Genomic DNA, 22003 nt, shown 5'->3' on the forward strand with positions numbered 1-22003 from the left:
GTCGCCGGGGTCAGCGGCCTCGCTGTCGCCTGGGCCGGCCGAACCTGCGGAGCTGTCGGCCGGGCCGGCTGGACCCGCGGCGCTCTCCCCTGAGCCGAAGGCCTCGCAGGTCACCGAGTCTTCGTCGCCTGGTCCGTCGACGCCGATCACGCCCGATCTGTCTTCGCCGACCCTGACCGTGCCACCGGATGCGCATGTTGACTCGCCCGCCGGTGTGTCCTCCTCGTCGCTGATGGATAGTGGCCCCTCTGGTATGGCAGCTCCAGCGCCACCTCCGCCTGTCGTCCTGCGTCCCCATACTCGCAGCAAAAGTGGCATCTTCCAACCGAAGAAGCGCACTGACGGCACTGTCGCGTGGCTTGCGGCCTGTGTGGCACATGCTGAGGCTGACCCTACGACTGAACCACGACATTTTCGAGCGGCGCTTGGCATCCCGCATTGGCGTGATGCGATGGAGCAGGAGATTCATGCCCTTCAAAGAAACAACACTTGGCGTCTTGTTCCACCTCCATCTGGTGTTAATATCATTGACTCTAAATGGGTATTCAAGGTGAAGAAACATGCTGATGGCTCCATTGAGAGGTACAAGGCACGCCTGGTTGCCAAGGGGTTCAAACAACGGTATGGCATTGATTATGAAGAAACATTCAGTCCTGTTATTAAACCAACTACTATTCGTGTTCTTCTCTCTTTGGCTGTTACTCGCGGATGGTCGCTTCGACAGCTTGATTTTCAGAATGCCTTTCTCCATGGAGTTCTGTAAGAAGAGGTTTATATGCGTCAGCCGCTAGGTTTTGTTGACCCTGCTCAGCCACATCATTTATGTCGTCTTGTCAAAACTCTCTACGGTTTGAAGCAGGCCCCGCGTGCATGGCATGCCCGTCTTGGCGCTGCTCTTCGTGCTCATGGGTTTGTTCCTTCTACAGCAGACACGTCTCTGTTTATTCTACAACGACCTGAGGTGACTATGTACATTCTGGTATATGTTGATGACATCATCCTTGTCAGTTCGTCTGCTTCTGCTACAGACCGGCTTGTGTCCTCTCTTGGTGCTGAGTTTGCTGTTAAGGATCTTGGAAGACTGCATTATTTTCTGGGCCTAGAGGTTCTTCATTCTGATGGTGGCTTGACTCTTACTCAGAAGAAGTACTCTCAGGATCTCCTGCGTCGTGCTGGTATGTTGCATTGCAAGTCTGCTACGACTCCCATGTCTGCTACAGACAAACTGACAGCTCTTGCTGGTGACTTGCTTGCTCCTGAGGATGCCACAGAGTACCGCAGCATTGTGGGTGGACTGCAGTACTTGCTCATTACTCGACCAGACATATCATTTGCAGTTAACCGTGTGTGCCAGTATCTTCATGCACCACGTGATTCTCACTGGTCAGCTGTTAAGCGCATCTTGCGCTATGTTCGTCACACTGGTTCATATGGTCTCCATCTTCAGCCTGCGCGTTCTGGACTGATCTCAGCATTCTCTGATGCCGACTGGGCTGGTTGTCCTGATGATCGGCGATCCACGGGGGGACATGCTGTGTTCTTTGGGCCTAACTTGATCGCCTGGCAAGCTCGCAAGCAAGCTACGGTGTCTTGGAGTAGTACCGAAGCTGAGTACAAAGCTGTTGCTAATGCCACAGCTGAGATCATGTGGGTGCAGTCATTGCTTCGAGAGTTGAAGGTCTCCCCAACTCAGCCGCCTGTTCTTTGGTGTGATAACATCGGTGCAACATACCTTTCATCCAATCCAGTATTTCATGCCCGAACGAAGCACATCGAAGTTGACTATCATTTTGTGAGGGAACGTGTTGCTCAGAAGCTCCTTCAGATTAAGTTTGTTTCTTCCTTGCTGATATTTTCACTAAACCCTTGCCCTTGCCTTCTTTTGAAGGATGTCGTCGCAATCTTAACCTTCTGAGTGTTTCAGGACATAGTTAAGATTAAGGGAGGGTGTTAGACTAAGTATATATTAGATATACGTGTTGTAACACAACTTGTATTTGTACGGTTCCCTCTTATAAATATATGACAGCCGTACCCACCAAGGGTATCGAGCATTGTTCCAAACCCTAATCTGTTTAACACTCAGGAAGAGCAACGACTCTATGCATGGTGTTTGGTTGCTCGCATTGGCTGGGCTCATACTACTGCACGTTGTTTGGTTGCATACAAGCAACGAGGTCTGGTTACCTTATACCCTACGTGGTGAGCTTACCAGCTACACCTTACACAAGACCACGCCGGTCACACCAGTAGAACAACACTGCAATCACGACGAACTGGACGATAATGATGAAGTTCTTCAGCCCAAACTGTCGATCCGACTTGCCAACTTCAACACTGCATGCCTGCTTGAGCACGGCCTTAGAATAAGCATCCTTTGATGCATGCTTACTCTTAAACCCTCTGTGCCACTGTTTTTAAAACCCGCCACTCGTTCATACCTCCAAACCATATGTGCTTAAACACAAGTTATAATGGTAAATCACATAGTTAATTTAATAGCCAATGTATTATTTAAAAGTGCATAAACTATACCTAACTACACAGTCATGTTCTATTTGACCGCACTTCGTAATATATTCTATCATGCACAGTAATAATGTAGACAACAGTACAAGCTCTTTAGAATTGTCCCAATGTTTAGGATCTGGAGAAATTGCAAAAAACATTAATGAACACATTGGTGTCTTTAGGGATGTCATAACCCATAAGCGTACAATCATCTCTGGCCATGCGGTGGACTAGAGGACCAGGTGGACGCAACCTAAGGACCTCATTGATGACCATCCGCATATAGTGGAGTTCAGAAAGCTCACTGTTAGTAATGACATCTCGGTCTTCACCAAGTACCTCATGTATTTCTTGTTGTGCTTTAGCCATTGTCTCAGGATATTGTGCATAAGCTCTGACATGGCCCATGACAAAACATATCCTATTGTTTCCGTAGCACCTGCAAATACATCCTATATACAAAAGTAGTGGAAATTAAGTACGATTAAACCTTTATATGTGCATATATAGATTTATATGAATCCAAGAATTTTTCAAAATCAAAAGCTACGTAGAAACATAGGAATTATTGCAGCTAGTAATTAACTTTTTATCTTTCATGAACAATGTTGTAACTTGTTTTTTGTATGATGTAGACATCACACTGTGATTAATTAACCCATGTTCTATGTAAACGGTACGAATGTGATGTGTTTCTTCTGAATTGGATACCATATTAATGCATCAAATGTATTGAATACATCTATCAACTTTAACATCACACCATTATGGGAGTATTAGAGATCAAAATAAAGCATGTATTAATATTACATAACCAAGGACAAACTGATATGGCAATAAGTTTGCATGTGCAAAATGGACCAGCGGGCGCCAATGATCTTCAATTTCATTTCGTGCATTTGATAATGAGAGTGCATCTAGGTCCCCTCTATGGATTTTAGTTGATCATTGCAAGAAAATTAATAAATTAATGATTTTATTAAGTATTATAGGGTTTTAGTCAATTTGCTAGTTGGAAAGCATCTTTGGTGGCCCTTATGGCCTCCTTTGGTCTAGTGGAATTTTGTAGGAATTCTAAATATAGTAATTTTGAAGGACAAATTCCTTTAGAAACCTTTGGTTTGTACGAATGGGTTCCTATTCCTATATAGGATAGGAACCAATCCTTCAGATTTCAAGAAAAAAAATTAGCCTAGACCCAATGAAAAAGTTCCTATCTTATTAATCAAGAATGACATCTCTTTCCCTATAGGAATTGGAATGCATGTCATCTCACTTCATATGGTTTTCCTATTCCTATGATATTCCAATATCCTATGAACCAAGGGAGGCAAATCCAAGACCAACTTAGTTCATAAATTTCCGTAAGTTTTTAGTGGATCAATTTCCACATTGGGCTTCTAAATTCAAGGAAGACTTGAAACTTCTAAATGTATAAGGTCTCTTCTGAGATCTCTGATTTCCTAGACCGGTTCATTCCTACTATTGTAGTTTGATTTGATTTAATTTACCACCTTACCCCATGGGTAAAGCCCCATGTGCTTGTATATAACTCTGTTGATAAAAGTATGTTTTTGGTCCCTCAAGCTGCTCCTCAAAAGTATAGACTTGGTCCCTCAAGATTTTTTGATATACAATTGGTCCTTCAAGTCTCAAAACTAGATAAGTTTGGTCCAAAACCAGATTTGAAGCACGTTGACCGGGATTTGACCATGTTGACCAGATTTGACCATGGTGACCAGATTTGATCGATGAACAGTAAATTTAAAAAAATAGCAAAAAAATCAAAAAGATCTGAAATTTCGTGACAACCAACATGCTTGGGTGCCCTAGGTGCATGTAAATTTTTGTGGTCAAATAATATCCGAGGAGCTCTACTAAAAAAAACAATTTTTTGCTTTTTTAACTTTTTTTTTTGCCACGAGCTCCTCAAATGTCCATAAATTTTCAGGCTAATGTAATACTTGTTCTTACCTGTTGACAAGCTAATTAAGATCAGGCTATGTTCTGCCAATGTACTAGTAATTCAGACATTACATTACATGACACGCTCTGGCAGCTGGGAGTAGGCCCAGTCGGTTCGAAGACGCGCGGCGAGGACGGGTAGGCAGCGAGGACCTCCCGCGCGTCGGCGACGAGGCGGTCGAAAATGGCGTCGAGGAACATGACACAACCGTGCGGGTTGCGGCGCAGAAGGGGGTGGGGCGACGAAGGCGGATGGGCGGCGCGGTGCGCGGTGGCGAAGGCGAGGGCGTTGAGCCACGTTGTGCCGGACTTGGGGCAGGTGGCCAGGAGCACGTCCGTGGCGCCGGGGGCCGGCTCGAAGTGGTCGTTGAAGGCGGCGAGCGCCGGCAGGAACCGCTCGGACAGCCAGTACCCGCTGGACCGGCGGAGCGCGAACGGCGGCCAGCGTGTCTCGAGCGGCAGCGCCGGGATGTCTCTTCTTTTGCCGTAGTGCTCTGCAGCTGCATGTCCATTGGGACCTCGGCGAGGTGACAGGGAACAGTCGGCGGCTGATAGCACGGCGAAGATCGATAATGATATACTACTACAGTGGAGTCTGGTCGGGATTGGACGTGGCGATCGACCGACCGAAGATATGATATTGTACGGTAGGTGGTTGCGCGCAAATGGAATTGCTTTGCAGGAACGGGATTGCTGTATTTGGGTTGCGCTGCTGTACACGGTTATGCAGCCAACCTAACAAATGACGCATGTTTTATTTTTTTGGAAAGGAGGATTATCCCCTCCTCTGCATTGCAGCCATATTATCAAGCAAGGTCTGTAATTCGATACAAACTTGCAAAAAGAGCTGAGAAGTATTGGAAAATGAAAAGTGCCACAACCGGTAAAAATATGGCTAGATAACTAAACACCTATCTTATTATTGGATCGTCATTCAAACCGGTTGAATATCCCGTGCTTGTCGTCTTTCAACGATTGCACCCAATACTCATATGCTCCTTGGCTTCTGCATGGCTAAGTGAACAAATGACGCATGTGCTGCTTAGTTTATAGTGCAAGTGAAGTACTATGTGTTCTATTTCGTTCTTCTGTCTAAAATAGCAAATCTTATCCGAATGAGCACTTGGAACTTCGAAGAGACTCAACTGCAAATCTTGAGTTTGCTGAAGTCATCACATGCATCTCATTGTCAATAAAAACGCCGTCTCTCACTGAACGAATATCGTCGAGAAGTCTCGAGTAAATCCTGTAACATGCGAGCATCTGGGCATGTACATGATCTAGTCATGTTCATCACATGTACCATCTTCTTTGCAATTGTTTCATGTCTGTTTGTATTTACAGGTTTCCTTCTCTTCACTATTTTATCTCCAGAATTTTCATCGTGGGCGTCCACATCACTCTGTAAGTTCAATCCATAAGAATATTCCCATCTAAGTAGCGCGTTACTCGTCCACTATCTAGTAGTAGCTGTTGGTTACCAAACAAACAGTAGTCTATCACACATGGTGTCGAACTTTCTCCTTCCTTTCTGCCCGTGCCCCATTGAGAGTCTGTCGTGGGGACTGCACGACCCGATCCCCTTTCTTCTCCGGCGCCGCATCTAGGTGAAGTATAATTGGGATAGATAAGAAGGTAGCCAAGTATATAGTACGTATAGATCGGTTCATGCCTTAGAGGCACTTGGTGAGATGCAAGAGAGGAGTGTTTCACCGTCGTACCTGGGCGGTGGCTACCGACAACTCTCTTGCCGACTGTGTTGCTCGGTGGATAGATGTATGTAGCTAGTGGTGCAATGCCGGAGACTCCATGAAAAAAGCTCGAAAGGTCCACGTGATCTGAAAGGCAACCCCTCATTTTCATCTTCCCTTGCGGCTACCATGGTGGTGGAGATCAAGAGGGGGAGAAGTGGAGCTAAATGTATTGGCGATTAGGATGTGGGATTCATCTACAACTGAGGTTGTTGAAGAGCTACGTTGGCCATTGAGGTCTTAGTCCTCTCCCAAAGGACTTGGCAGCAAGATTAGAACACGACCCATATTGATTTTTAAATTTTACAGAACTTGTCGGTGTAAGTTTTAAAAACTTGTTGGTACAATTTATGCGACTTACATCTTTGCCAGCCATATCCAATCTAATGACCCATGTGTTTTTTTAATATTCTTACAACACAAAGTTGTTTCTACTGTAGTCATGCCCGCTTCGGTGCTGTAGTCATCCCCGTTTGGGTGCCACTATTGTCCACGGGGACGTGGAGGTTGAACGACTGTCCTAGTAGACTTCGCAAATAATGTGTCGGTTGCTGCTTGGTTGGATATAAAATTGATAAGCATATATTTAGATCCTCATCTCTAAGGCAAACTTTTGATTTCGATGAATTGGGCATGGGATCCTTCAATGGTCAGGACCGACACCAACAAAACCCTTGTGGGATCCACTGAGGTTCCACTCAAATTTAAACACATCCAATGGTCAAGACTCAAGATAGAAGGGAACCTAAGTGTAGGCTTGCAAAATGATTGGAAAAATGTTCCGTGCTCTATTGAGCCATATGAGACAACTTTCAAGACAACAAAATATGAGTTGTCCACTATTACGCATGTCGCACAAAACACATATGTTTTCAGACTGACAAATCATGTGCCTAAGAAATCCAGTAAGCTCCAAAAGAAATTCGAATAGTTAATTTAATAATCAATATATTCTTCAGAGGTTCATGAAACTATATAGAATAATAGAACTAATACAATCATGCTCTATACGATCATCTAGTACAATGTAATAACTTCTGTCATGCACTATAATATAATATGGACAACAGTACAAGCAATCACTATGATAATTTTGTAGATACAATACCATAACGTCTGTAATGAACTTCTCTTATCCTATTGCATAAAGGTGCAACCATACACAGTACGACATGTGCTGAAAGTGTAGGTACCTGAACATCCATTGCCATGAATTAACCTATCAGCTTAATTTATGCATCACTTCGATGACATAGCTTTGGACAACATGTGTGGAATAGCTCTAAGTTTAAGGTCATGGCTTTTGGTTACTGCCAGCCCGAATTTCTCAGACATGTCAAGTGATGCAAGGTTATGTCCATCAGGAAGCATCCAGTCAAAGTGATATAGAAAGTTTGTTAATACCATCTCAGTGACCGATGAGCTGAAATGAATTCCCGGGCATTGTCTTCTCCCACTCCCAAAGGGAATGAACTCAAAGTATGCCCCCTTGTAGTTCACATTGTTGTTATCAAACCTCTCTGGTCTAAACTCTTCAGGTTTGTTCCAGTGTCTAGGATCTCGAGAAATTGCAAAGATATTAATGTACACATCGGTGCCTTTAGGGATATCATAACCCATAATTGTACAATCCTCTCTGGACATGCGGTGGACTAGAGGACCAGGCGGATGCAACCTAAGGACCTCCTTGATGATCATTCGCATATAGTGGAGTTCAGCAAGGTCGCTATTAGTAATAACAGCTCGGTCTTCGCCTAACACCTCGCGTATTTCTCGTTGTGTTTTAGCCATAGTGTCAGGATTGTGCATAAGCTCTGACATGGCCCATGACAAAACGGATCCTATTGTCTCCGTAGCACCTGCAAATACATCCTGTAAACGGAAGTAGTGGAAATTCATCACAATTGAACATTTATAGGCGTATATATAGAATAATATGAACACGGAAATTGTTCAAAATCAAAAGGTACATATAAACATCGGAGCGAACGAACCTAGTTTCTCAAGATAGTGGAGTTCATGAAGGATTTTGTAGTACTTGTCTCCGTGTGATGTAGACAGTACACGGTGATTACTGATTAGTACACTCGTGTTTTAGGAACAAAGTACAATTATAGTATTACTAATTGTACCATACGTTCCTCTTGTGAACCGGGAAGCATATTATTGCATCAAGATATAAAATACATCTCTTGTCCTTAATATCACACTAATAGGAGCATATCAAAGATCTAAAGGTTGCATGTATAAAATTACATAAAAATAGATAAGGGATAAACTGACACGACAATAAATATGCATGCGTAAAAATTACCAGCACACGGGAACGGTCTCCAGTTTCATCTCCTGCATTTGACAATATAAGTGCTTGTAGATACCCTATATGGTTTTTGGTTGATTGTTGAAGAGACAATTAAGATATTGGGGATTTCATCAAATACTAGGCAATTGCTCGTGCGTTGCAACAGGGGCATAAATATTTTTATTGAGTTAACATGATTGTGCAAAATTTACTTTAGATGCTAACAAAATTCACTTGTTGTCTTATCAATGAAGAAAAAATTAATTTAATTTGGTAAACCAATAAGAAGTGGGGTAGTTGAAGCAGTTTTGAGGGAAAACCAGTGGGACAAAACAGAGATGGGAGGGTGGATCAAAACTGGGAGGGAAAAAAGCATACGTAAGAATGTCGAACGAAGGAGGGCACAAGACAGAAACATAATTCTTCTTTTTGAGTAGAAGATATTTCAGCTTTATTTTTTTCATTTCCTTGGCTAGTTGGAAGCATCTTTGGTAACCCTAAATATGGGGGAATACAATACAAGCTTAGTTTTGTAAATTCTCATAGGGTTTTAGTGGATCAATTTTCACATAGAGTCCTAAGGGAAATCATACTATCAAAATGGGCGCCTGCTTTTAAACTTGGAATGATCCAAATATTGAACCAACCCTTCAAGTTTTGCGTCAGACATCTGTCAGTTCCATATATTTAAAAACCCGGAACCTTTTCAGCAGGGTGCCGCTAAATGGTCTCATGTACAAATAGCCCGCTATTGCTTCGCTATAGCTTATGAGAGAATTCCTTATTTAACACCGTGCTTAAATTTTATGCCCTATTTGACATCGATAAATAATTTCTTCCCTATCTAACGACGAGTCTAAATTTTATACCTTTTATAACACTTTTGTCCATTTTGAGCCTAAATGATACCTGAAAAGACTGTTTTGCCCTCATGTGGTATGTTTGTGTGCGCGCGTGTGCTGTTGCATGTGTGTTTGTGTGTGCGCACGAACGTGTGTGCTACTGCTGCGTGTGTGTGCGCACACGTGTGTGCTGCTGTGTGTGTTTGCTACTGCATGTGTACGTGTGCGTGTGTGTGTTGTTGTTGTTGCATGCGGCTGTACTGCTGCGTGTGGTGTTGGGTGTGCGCTGTTGCGTGTGTGTGATGTGTGCGTGTGTGCTGCTGTCTATGAGTGTGTTGCGTGCATGTGTGCTGCTGCATGTGAGTGTGATGCGTGCGTGTGTGTTGATGTGTGTGTGCGTGTGCGTGCGTGTTGCTGCGTGTGTATATGCTGCTGCGTGTGTGCTACTGCCCTCGCACTGATGCTGCATGTGTGTGCTATTACCCCGCACACACATACTACACGAGGGGCAAAAGAGTCTTTTCAGGTGTCGTTCAAAATGGACGAAAGTGTCATAAAAGGCACAAAATTTAGACTCGTTGTTAAATAGGAAAGAAAAAATTTCCAGTGTCAAATAACGAAACGAAATTTAAGATAGTGTTAAAGAAGGAATTGTTTCATAGCTTATTTGAAGGTCCGCCGCTATTTAGCATAGCCCGCTATTTAAAACATTGCTCAGTTCTCCACATTTTATACATCTGCAGAGCTACCAAACTAGCCAACTGGTGCCCACAAAATTGGTGAGAAGATAAGAGTTGGTGAGAACACCTAAAGGTCCAAAATTGTTGGGTGTATAACTCTTGAAGCTACCAGACTTCTGTTTGTTTTAGATGGTGTTCTGGTACATCTGAGATAATGATGCACATACGTGCGAACCTCTTAGGGTATATTGCTCTTGCAGTTCTGGTAATATATGCTTAGAACACCAGAGTGGAGTTGGTGTGGAACCTTCGAGCTAGTACATAGATGTTTTCTGTTCGACGATTATTATTTTGGGGGGAGGGGGGGGGGTCTGTTCCACCTAGAACTTTCGCATGAAACTAGTCTAGAACTTCCGAGCAATGCATCTTTGTTGCGGATAGAGACTTGAAGTTAATGTTCAGAAACTCGGACTCAGAATGCTCATGTCTAGTACCTTCGAGGTAGCCATGATTACTGAGGTGTTTTTGAGCGGCTCGGTACCTTTAGGTGTTGTTGTCAACTTTTGGGAGCATAGTTTTCCTGCCTAATTGTCTAAATATTGAACATATCCATGAAATCCTGGTGTGATGTTTGTAACCTTTGGAGACATTTTTTTGGTCGAGTAGTCGGATTTTGGATATTGCCTATACAAGGATAACCCCGCCCCTTATGAAATGGACGCTTTTGAAGGTTTTGAGACCCCATGTTGTGGGAGGCCCTCATGCGATGTGTTCTCCTCTATCTTAGTTCTATTTGTTGATGAGAGGAAATATTGGGAGACACAGACATAGAGAGATAGAGAGAAGGAGGGAGATGGGTTCTTGAGAGCTTCCTTGAAGATATTTGCAAAGGGTTAAACCCAATTTACTAGTGTAAGTCCTTATTACTCTGGGAGGAGAGTGCCTCCTAATAGATTAGAGTTGCTTGGAAGCCTTCGATGTCTGAAGGATCCAAGAAGTTTATTAAGTCGGGAGATCACCTAATCGGTGTGAAGATCTACCCCAAGTTATTGGCATGGACCTGGTGTCCTAGGACAAAAAGGGATAGGGACCTTTGTGGTCGAGCCTCCTCCAACAAGGACACAAGATTGCACAAACAACTTGAACCTTAGGATAGATCTTGTGTTTTTTATTCCTTCTCCTACTCCTTTACTTACTTGAAAGTTTAATTCCGCAACTTTACTTACATACTTGCATCCTGGGGTGTGTTATGTAGGATATCTTTGCTTACCCCCCAAGCTCTATGTGACGTTTCAAACAACATCGAGACTGCAAAATTGGTCCTTAAAAATGGCCTATAAGAAAGAAAAAGAAAAAACATATGTCCACCATTATTGTATATAGACCTTAGATGTTTTAAAAGTGGCCTCTTAGATGTTTTCGCCTGAAAAAAAATGCTCCAATCAACTCTAAATAATAATAAAAATAGCAGATAATTACCACCAGTAGGGCAAGCCAATGAAGTTTATTCTTGAGGTTTTCACTATAGTTTGCGAACATGTGATATAAGAACACTGCCAAAAGTGAACTAACTGACATTGCCACCGCACTTGTCGAGCCTGTTGCGCCCGCTTCCTGGGCATGTAAATTCCATATGTCGCCTATCCATGATCGACTATAGTAGGACATGAATGCCGAAAGTGGCCCATATTACTCAATTGTAAATGCACCACACCAACCAATGAGGTGACACAAAGGAGATAAATACTACAAATATGAAGAACTCCAGTGATGAGTGCACACACACGCGCGCACACACACAAGTTTGCAAAACCAAGTTGACTCTAAGCAGGAACAAACCTACAAGGCTACAACTATGGAGAGGTAAGCTGCAAGTTTATTGTGCTACTTGTTGACCCATATGATCTTAGGCTCATAAGAGAAAGGAATTGATAATTTTGTTCACACTTTGAAATGGTCCCATCGGTGACCTTTTTCAAGGTGACCTGTTTTGGACATTATATTTATTATGAGGAAAAGTTTGGGCACTTATGTATCGAATATATGATGCCTTCAATGCTAATCGAACATGACCAACCAACCGAGGTTGAATGAACTACCGCGAGTTGGCGTCAGGCTTGCTTCCAGAGGAGCCCCTCGCATGACAGAAAGAAAAGCCAACTAGCCATCATTGGCATTGCCGCTATGGCAGGAGACAAAAAATTCATGACAAGAGCGAGGTGCCCACTGTGTAGTGGTTTCTCTTGTTGCGGTGAGCCAGAAGAAGGGGTGGACGATACAGGTATGTCACAGGTTGGCTTGGATTAGCTCTTTCCACTTTGCCCTACCTACGGACTAGGCTTATGCAAATCCACCTCCTAATTTGAGTCTAACTTTGATCATTGATTTAATGAACAAATACTTTTAGGAAAACGATCAACATCAACTTATGATCAAGGCGCCACCTCGTCCACTTGTTGCGTCATTGGGTCGATCAAAATCATGTGTCTCTGATGTTCCAATCAAGCCGACCACGCCCCCACCTAACCTTATCTTCTCTACCATTGTTCTCCTCCGTATGCATATTCTTTCCACAAAAATGGAGCCCTCTCTCTCCCCAAGGTACTTCGTGGTCCCGTCATCCCCCAACACCAGGAATCCTTCCACCACATTTTCTGATACCTTCCTGTCTACTCTGGGTTGCTTCCTCTAGCACATCACACTGCTACAAGTTGCTTCCCTCCGTCACAACCCCAGACGGCAATGTGAGGAGAAGGTACCATGACGGCGTCCAGCAGTGCTGCCAGCGAGCTTCGTCGTGCAGCGAGGCCATCCGATGATGCGGTGAAGATAGCAATGCTTCTTTAAAGAAGCGGGAGTTTGCTACGATGGCGGCCAATGATTTCTGTGGCTGGTGGTGGCATCTACCCAAGGTCTACATGCTCGGTCCTCTCCCGCTACTAGCACGCGAGGAGCCGTCCACACCGGGGTTTGCACAACATCATCAGTGTTGTAACAATAGCGGCCCAACGACGGTGGTGAGGCTGTGTTGGGCTTCTGCAATGTCGTCAGTGTTGTCGCAATGACCATGTTGTTGTGCTGGGATTCTGCAACGTCATCTATGTTGTGATGGATCACCACAACATCGACCATGTTGCCATGGGGACTAGACTATAACATTGATCAAATGAAGTCTATAACATTGATCAAGTTGCAACAAATGACCGCAACATCGACCATGTTCCAACGGGTATCGCAACATCATCCATGTTGCAATGGCAGATCTAACGATTGCCAACCCGGTCGATCTTTGCCAAAGATCGGGTGATTCACGCATAGCATGCCCAATCAAGTGGGAAAACTAGACTAAAATGTGATATGGTTTTTTCTATAAAGAAGAAAAAGGTACTTTTCAGATCAACCAATAAAATAGAATTTCTCCCTCCGATTCATACTAAAGAAGGAAAAGGTACTAAATCAGCGACAATTAATATGGATCAGAGGTAGTACTTAAAATTAAGGGGAATACTCACAATTTAGGTAAAAAAAGAGGGATACTCACAAACAAGACGGCGCCTATTGTCTCTGTGGTTAGAGGAAACTCTAACGAGTCCTCCAGCTGCAGCCTGAGCAGCACGTCTAGGAGGTCCTCGTCGTACGTGTCTGAAGCGCCGACGCCGGCAGCTCTGGTGGCCTTGCGTCCCTCGATGGCTTTGGTGATGATACGCTGGGTGCGGCCGTAGCTTCTTTTCATGCGGCGCTCGTCGTTGGTCAGCCACCTGACCAACCTGGACGACGGAAAGAGGTCGACGAGGCAGAAGGCACCCAGCAGCTCAAACGCCTTGTGCAACTCACCGAGGTACTCATCCTGCTGCTCGAACCTGCCGCCGAATACCGCTCTCGTCACGACGTCGTTGCTGAGCGCCATCACCTTCTGTGTGACGTTGATGGTGGCGGCGCCGGCGGAGGCGGTGATGGAGCGGAGGAGGTTGCCCGTCTCCTCGGCCCTGATGCCCTCCATGCGGTTCACCTGCGTGGAGCCGAGGAGCTCCATGATGCACACCTTGCGCATCTGGCGCCAGTGGTCGCCGTAGGGGGCGAAGATGATGCCCCTGCCGCCGCAGCCGGCGATGTCCACCGTGGCGCTGCTCGGCCGGTCCGCGAACACGGGGTCGTTGGTCTTCATCACCAGCGCCGCTGCCTCGGCGCTGGAGACCACCACGGCGGGGACCTCCCCTAGCCTGAGGAGCATCAGCGGCCCGAAACGGCGACACAGCTCCGTGATCTTCCGGTGCGGAACGCCGCTGGCGAGGTGGTGTAGGCTGCCGATGACCGGGAGAGTCCATGGCCCAGGGGGCAGCTTGTACTTCTGTGGCTTTCTCTTGCCGCCGGCGAGCTTGAGACACCAGAGGGCGAGTGGTGTGCATAGTGCTATGAAACACAAGCTCAGCCACCCATCCATGCTAGGCATCCAAAGGAGTGATCAATCAGTTGCCTTGATGATTGCAGAGACAGGACATATATGCATGTACTATTGCATTGACGACCTCAAAATTTTATTCCAGTGTTAGCATCTTCCTTGAAAAAACACACATACTTTTAAATCCAATTAAATTTGATCCAATCAGATTTGGTCCCATCCAACTGCCCTGCGAGTTGGTGATGATGTCTGCGTTTGTTGAATTTTATCCTGGCCGGCCGCCCACATATTCTAAGATAAGGTGCGCGAGTAGCTAAGGACCACAGCAACGGCGAAAGCTACGCCGGCCAGGGCTTTAATTCATACTGTCCTTGCCAAGAGTTGTTATCCGTAATTTAATCTTTATGCACACTGTTCGTGTTTCTGACTTGAAATATTCTTCTTGATTTTATTACTGAACTACTAATACATCTGAATTCGGAATGCACTATGTTTACAAACATTTTGGTACATATTTCGTTAGTCAAACTAAAGACCTAAACACCAGCAAAAAAAAACAAAAACTGAAGACCTACAAATTTGTGCCCGCCTTATAAACCCCGGACGGAGGGATAGCTCGTTACATTCTTCACCACAGACAAACGTATGTAATTTGTTGAAATTTATGGAATGTAGAATTTTTTTTGCGGGTGCAATGTAGAACCAGGCTATTAAAATTCAAGTATCCATATTTGTGGTGCTTTTTTAGGCTTCAAGATATGGCATGCATGAATATCCACATTTAGTAGATTGAATTTGTTGGATATAAAGATAATCATTTTTTAATATCATAGTTCTGTTTTTCTGCAACACAATATGAAATATAAAAGTTGGATTTGATTATAAAGTGTTTTATCAAATCAACATATATGTCCCATAATAGATTTTATGGCTCTATGATTTTTATGTAATTATGAAAAATTATTTGGTATTATGGAAGTTGAACAAAAAATCTTATACATTTGGTCAAACATTACAAAGCTTTTATATTTGTGGAGATAATATTTGTAGATCTTAGATTTCTAAACCATATGGAGTACTCAGGAATAACATGAGACATATGCGTGAAAAAACACCAAAACTGTTGCCAAACATGGGTTTTGTTTGCAGAAACAGTCAATCTAAAGGAAAAGATACCTACTGGTGGAGGGAGTGTGCACACAGAGAAGGGGCAGTTGCATACAGAATCTCTATCATCTCTCCCTAATCAAAACAAATCCTTTTATTTCTTTGGAATTATTGATTGATTGATATCTTATAAAATAAGAATATATTTTGAGACTTTATATATATTTGCAATACTGGCAACAAGACCTTTTAAAAGAACACCAACATGAGTTATATTTTAAACTTGTTTAAATTTCATTGTTTACAAATTGATTGAAATAGATTTCACAAGTGAAAACTATTTTGAAAACGAGTTCAATTATTTCAGAAATTATTTTAATTATTTCTGAAATGAAAATGACTTAAGTTGTTTCAAAACGAGATGATTCCAAAAAAATTTGAAAAAGGTGATTTTGTTATTTCATTGTCTCAAAAAACTATTTCATTCTCGGGAAAAAATGTCATTTCAATTGTTTAAAAACATTGAAATAGGTATTTACTAAGATTTTTTTTTACTAAAAACTCTCAAATGTTTCAAATAAGTGAAATTGTTGAAATGTGATTCTGAAATATCATTATCACTTTATTGACATAATCATCTCTATTTTTAAATAACTGAGACGCACCTGTGGAATATATGAAGTTATTGCATTTATTGAATCATGACATGAAACTGATGTGGGATATCATGAAATGATTGAAATCATTTTTTAATAATCGAAATTGTTGGTTTGTGAAAAATGAAATCACCATGTTGAAGTATTTGAAATCACTTTTTGTGAAAACAATGAAAGTAAATAAAATTATTGAAATATGAAGTTGAATTACATAGATATATGTTTTAGAAAAAAATGAAATATGTTATATGTTAAAAGTTCCAACTAAGTGAAATTGAAATGCGTACTGTTATTACTGAGACATAGTCCCTCCATTAACAAATATAAGATGTTTTGAATATTTCAATATGAACTACATACAGATTGAAAACGAGTGAACAAACACACTAAAGCATGTCTATATACATATGATTCAGAAAAAAGTTAGAACATATTATTTGTGGGTGGAGGGAGTAGAATTCCAAAATATTTTAAATAAGTGAGATATTTCAGGTAAGTGAAACAGAAAAATGTACCCACACACACACACACACACACACACACACATTTCATAAATATTCCAAAATAGTGAAACAAAAATAATTGAAATCAATATTGCACTTATTGTAAATAATCAAAATGTGTTCTCAAACAATCATGGCGTCCGGTCGCCAAGAGGAGCCTCCCATCGAACGTATTCATTCGCCATGGGGGAGGTCCTCCAGCGACGTTTCCCCCGTTCACCAGCGGGGAGGGCCATGGTGATCCCTAGTTGGCCCAAAGGCCCACTAAATAGTTGTTTTTAGAAAATGCCATGAAAAAATAAAAAAGTAAAAAAATGCCACAAAAGTTGCCATGTTCCTAGTCATCAACCAAAAAACTTGTGTGCAAAAAAAAAGTGGCAGTGAAAGAAAATGCCACCTCTTAATACTAAAAATCTCATCCTCTTAAAATAACAAAATTGACATCCTCACAATAATAAAAATGCCCATCCTATTATATAATACAAAATGCCATGCTCTTATAAATAAAATTGTCATCCTCTAACAATGAAAACATCATCCTCTTATAATAAAGATGCCACCCTCTTATCTTATAAAAAAATGACAAGCACTTATAATAAAAATGTCATCCTCTTAAAGAATAAAAACGTCATCCTCACAATAATAAATTTGCTATCATATTATAAAATAAAAAATGGCATGCTCTTTTAAATAAAACTACCATCCTCTAATAATAAAAATGTCATTCTATTATAATTAAAAAAATGACACCCTCTTATAATAAAAATGTCATTTTCTTATAATAAAAATGCCATCCTCATATTATAAGAAATACCATACTCTTATAGTAAAACTGCCATGTGAGAAAAAAAAGGGGGTTTCGGGCAAACTAAAAAAAAATGCTTCAAAAATGCCAAGTTATGTATAAAAATCGGTTTTAACACGAATGTTCATGAATCACATCTCCAGCCCATTGGCAAAAAGCCCCACGCTCTCGTGGGAGGTCGCGAGTTTGAAACCTCCCCCCGTGCGCAGGTTACACATGTTTTGGAAGGAAAAAAAGGAAGGAGAAACGAGTGTCGCCAGGAATCAGCAGACAACGAACGCCTCTAGCCACTCGCGTGGCATTGCCCCTGCTTCTAGATCTATATGATGGCAATGGGGTCATTCGTTGGGGTCGGACTCCTAGGAAGCGTCTGCCCGATAACATTTCCCTTGTTAAAATAATAATTATATCTACATTTTAAATAACTGAAACACATAGATGTGAAACTGATTTGGGATCTCTTGAAATGAATGATACCACTATTTTAAAGTAATTGGAATCATTTATTTGAGATATTTAAATGCATGGTTTGAAATATTTGAAATAGCTAGTTTAGAATATTTGGAATGACCCATTTGAAATATTTCAAATACCAAAAAAATAAAGTGCTTTTGCCCGTCTGCCGATGATATTACATAAAAAACCCTACCATTTCGTGAAATCAACCCGTCGTCCTATTTTAAGTTTATAAGAAAATGTTTCATTTTTTACAGGACCCCCCTTGATCTTTAGTTAATCAACATGTGGTCATGTTTTAAGTGAATCTAGAAAACCTGTTGCTTTTTGCATAAAACCCCATGATATTTTGTTTAGTAAACCCGCAATCCTCTAAAATAACATTATTTTTTTGGGCAGATTCAAATTCTTATTAAAAATATGAATAACTTTTGAACCCTAACTTCAATTTTGACATGTTATATATGATAGTTTATTAGAAAAATATATGGAATCTGAATATGATGTTATTTTACCATGTTAAATATTTTATAAATGCTATTTTGGATGCAACCTTAATCAATAGCGCATGATTCGTCTTTCTTTCGTATCGATGTAGATTCGGATTGGAAATCAACACATCAGCAAAACCACATACGAAAGAAACAATCCATAACCTCGCATGCACGCCTCGACAAAAGTATGCAGGGGAAAAAAGAAAACAGATTTCTCATGTTATGAGGAGACACACACGTATACCTCAGGATTGACCACATTCAAATGTGTTGTGCTTGTGCCACCGTCAGCGAGGGTGGAAAGTAGGATAAGCAGCAACACAGATGGGATGCACGTGAACCTATTGGGGTCTTGAGTCACAGTTACTTGGTATAGGGCATGTGGTGATTTTCTTTTCTCATTGCAACGAATGGGTTCTTTTGCTAATGTCAAGCGTTGTTAATAAGGACATAGACCTATTGAGATCTTCAGCCAAGGTTATTAGATTAGTGAATTGCAACGCACGGGCCTGTAGGTACTTAGTGCCCTCGCAGATTTCCTCCTGCCAGGACACCGACAAATGGATCCCATGCCTTAAGTCAACAGGTACCCACCCACCCACTCGGCCTGGCCACACACGACACGTATGCTCGGAACCAATCTCCCAGCTAATGAACCAATTCCCATGTCTTTTCCTCCCTTCTCCCATTCCTCGTGTCGCCTGTGAGCATCGCACGTGTTATAAATTGTGATTCAAATTCTACAGTGCTGGACTAGACGTAGTATAAATGGTGTGGGATGTTGCGTTCACGTCGACGCGTACGAGTACAACTCATTTACTTGTCCTCTAAGGACTCTTATTTCTTTTCCTCATATATACCCCATGTAGTCGCAACTAAAGACGGTTTGTCGTCTCGTGCTTGTAATACTCCTCCATCATAGTGATTGCACCTTCGTGTGTTCTCCTGCAAGGGTTTGCACATAAAAATACATATCTCTCATGTCTTGTTTATTCTCGTTTTATCTAACAAGTTTTACTAGTTGGCTGATCTAGTATAGTTGTCGTGAAATGCTACATCCACATCCAACAACTACCAGATTTATCGACTCATGGCATCCATGACGTATGATCTTCCGCTGCTGGACCGTGACACAAGGTTTACCCTATGGCAAGTCAAGACGCGTCGTTGTTGGAACAAGCCGACTATGATGATGCACTGGATAGTTTTGGGGAAAAATAAAATTCCGGATTAGACTGACGAGGAAAAAGAAGGGCCATAAGGCTTTTCACAAATTCAACTTCATTTGCATAATAATATTTTGCAGGAAGTTTTGAGCGAGAAAACTGCTGCCGCTCTATGGTTAAAGCTGGAAGGGATTTGCATGACAAAAGATCTCACCAGCAAGATGCATCTGAAGGAGAAATTATTCCTGCACAACCTACTCGAGGGAGGTAATGTTTTGAATCATATTTTAGAATTTAAAGAGATATTATCCGATTTAGCTGTAATGGATGTTAAGTATGGAGACAAAGATACTACTTTAATGTTACTATGTTTACTGCGAAGTTCTTATATCAATTTTAGAGACACCATATTATACAGTCATGATACTCTCACGCTTAATGAAGTTTATAAAGCTTTGAACTCTAAGGAGAAGATGAAACTAATGGTGCCTCATGATGGTCCAAGTTCATCCCAAGCCGAGGGATTATCCATTCGTTGCAGGACAAAGGAGAAGAACTCACATAATGGAAATAGAGGCAAAAGTAAGAACGGCTACAGGGGCGATCGCAATCCACAGACAAGAAACAGTATTGCAGATATTGCAAGAGAGACGGGCATGACATCTCATAATGTTTCAAGTTGCAGAACAAGGAAAAGAGGAATGGTATATATAAACTGAAAGGTAACAATCAACGTGAAAATTCTGCTAATGTTTCTCATGATGATAGTTTCGATGATGCTCTTGTTGTTATTGCTAGATGTGCTGAGACCAATGATGAGTGGGTACTCGACACTGCATGTACTTTTCATATGTGCCTGGATAGAGATTGGTTTACTACTTTTGATTCTACTATTGCCGGTGGTTCCGTTTTGTGTTTTGATAATTCACCATGCAAAATTGAAGGCATAGATTATGTTCGAATCAAGATGTTTGATGGCACAATCAGAACTTTGGCAGATGTTCGGTATATTCCGAAGATGAAGAGAAATCTATCTCTGTGAGTGCCCTTGATGCAAAGGGGTAGAAGTATTTAGGTGGAGATAGCATTTTGAAAGTCGCCAAAGGTTCTCTTATTGTGATGAAAGGTGACTTAAGTTCTACCAATGGTATTTATTACCTTCGAGGTTCAACTGTTTCAGGTAACACTACTCTAGTTATTTCAAAGAATTCCGATTGTGATGCTGCTAACCTTTGGCATATGCATCTTGGATAGATGAGTGAACTTGGTTTGGCAGAGCTAAATAAGACATGTCTTCTTGATGGATGTGAAACTGGTAAATTATAATTTTGTGAGCATTGTATCTTTGGCAAGCACAAGAGGGTGAAGTTCAACACTTTGGTTCACATAACTGAAGGTATTCTTGATTATGTGCATTATGATTTATTGGGAACATCTCGCAAAAAGTCACTAGGTGGTGCTAGTTACATGTTGACTATTATTGATGATTCGAGAAAAGTTTGGACTTATTTCTGGAAGCGTAAATATCAAGCATTTTCAGCTTTTAAGGAGTGGAAGATTATGATTGAAAGGAAAATTGAAAAGAAGGTAAAATGCTTCACACTGATAATGGTATGGATTCCTGTTCCAAGCAGTTGGAGAATTATTGCAAGTGTGAATTCATTGTCAGCCATTACTCCGTTCCTTATATTCCGCAACAAAACATTGTTGCTGAGTGTATGAACAAGACCATTATTTCCAGGGCCGTTGCATGTTGTCCAATGTAGGTTTGCATGGGCATTTTTGGGCTGAGTCCACTTTCACTACTTGTTATCTCATCAACCGTTCATCATCAATTGCTCTTAATAAGAAAGCCCCAATTGTTGTATAGTCTGGTTCTCCTGCGGATTATTCACAACTGAGAGTTTTTTGTTGCACTTCTTATGCTCATGTTGATAATGGAAGCTGGAGCCTAGGGCTGTTAAGTGCATATTTCTTGGTTATAAATCTGGTGTTAAAGGTTTTAAATTGTGGAATCGTGAAACCCGAAAGATTGTTATTAGCAAAAATGTTTCTTTAATGAATCTGATATGTTACATGATGTTCCATCTACTAATGTTCCTATTGAGAGTGAACAACAGCCTATTGTTCAGGTGGAGCCAGTGGCGGAGCCAGAACTTTTGTGGAGCCTGGGAAAATTATGCATAAGTTTATAATCTTGAAATCAATAATCGGGTATTCGGATACGCAACATATAATATACCACCAAGCTTTGGAATCACAAATCCGCATTAATAATGAAGTGAAAACATAACCATAATAGTCACACAAAATTTAATTTTAAAGTGAGCTAATATATAAATATCCACTTCATAGACCAAATGTTG

General features: G+C 41.6%; 2 protein-coding genes across 3 annotated transcripts; both read right to left on the reverse strand.

Annotated features, from left to right (window-relative positions):
- Positions 1 to 4506: 4506 nt before the first annotated feature.
- On the reverse strand, positions 4507 to 6022 carry LOC141023004 (cytosolic sulfotransferase 8-like). Its single transcript, XM_073499308.1, has 2 exons — positions 5980 to 6022; positions 4507 to 4976 (listed from the first exon to the last, which is right to left on the reverse strand). Exons 1-2 carry the CDS (start codon positions 6020 to 6022, stop codon positions 4507 to 4509), a joined length of 513 nt encoding a protein of 170 aa, XP_073355409.1.
- Positions 6023 to 7157: 1135 nt separating this feature from the next.
- On the reverse strand, positions 7158 to 14699 carry LOC109772273 (zealexin A1 synthase). 2 transcript variants are annotated; one of them, XR_012183061.1, is made up of 2 exons: positions 8222 to 14699; positions 7158 to 8099 (listed from the first exon to the last, which is right to left on the reverse strand). XR_012183061.1 is itself a non-coding variant. In XM_020330958.4 (2 exons), exons 1-2 carry the CDS (start codon positions 14499 to 14501, stop codon positions 7467 to 7469), a joined length of 1542 nt encoding a protein of 513 aa, XP_020186547.1. In that variant the 5' UTR covers positions 14502 to 14689; the 3' UTR covers positions 7158 to 7466. The 2 variants fall into 2 exon arrangements, 1 of the variants encoding a protein (XP_020186547.1); XM_020330958.4 differs by having other exon boundaries at positions 13593 to 14689.
- Between the last annotated feature and the right edge of the window lie 7304 nt (positions 14700 to 22003).

The sequence above is a fragment of the Aegilops tauschii genome, chromosome 5, assembly GCF_002575655.3.
Source record: "Aegilops tauschii subsp. strangulata cultivar AL8/78 chromosome 5, Aet v6.0, whole genome shotgun sequence".
NCBI classification, from domain to species: Eukaryota; Viridiplantae; Streptophyta; class Magnoliopsida; order Poales; family Poaceae; genus Aegilops; species Aegilops tauschii.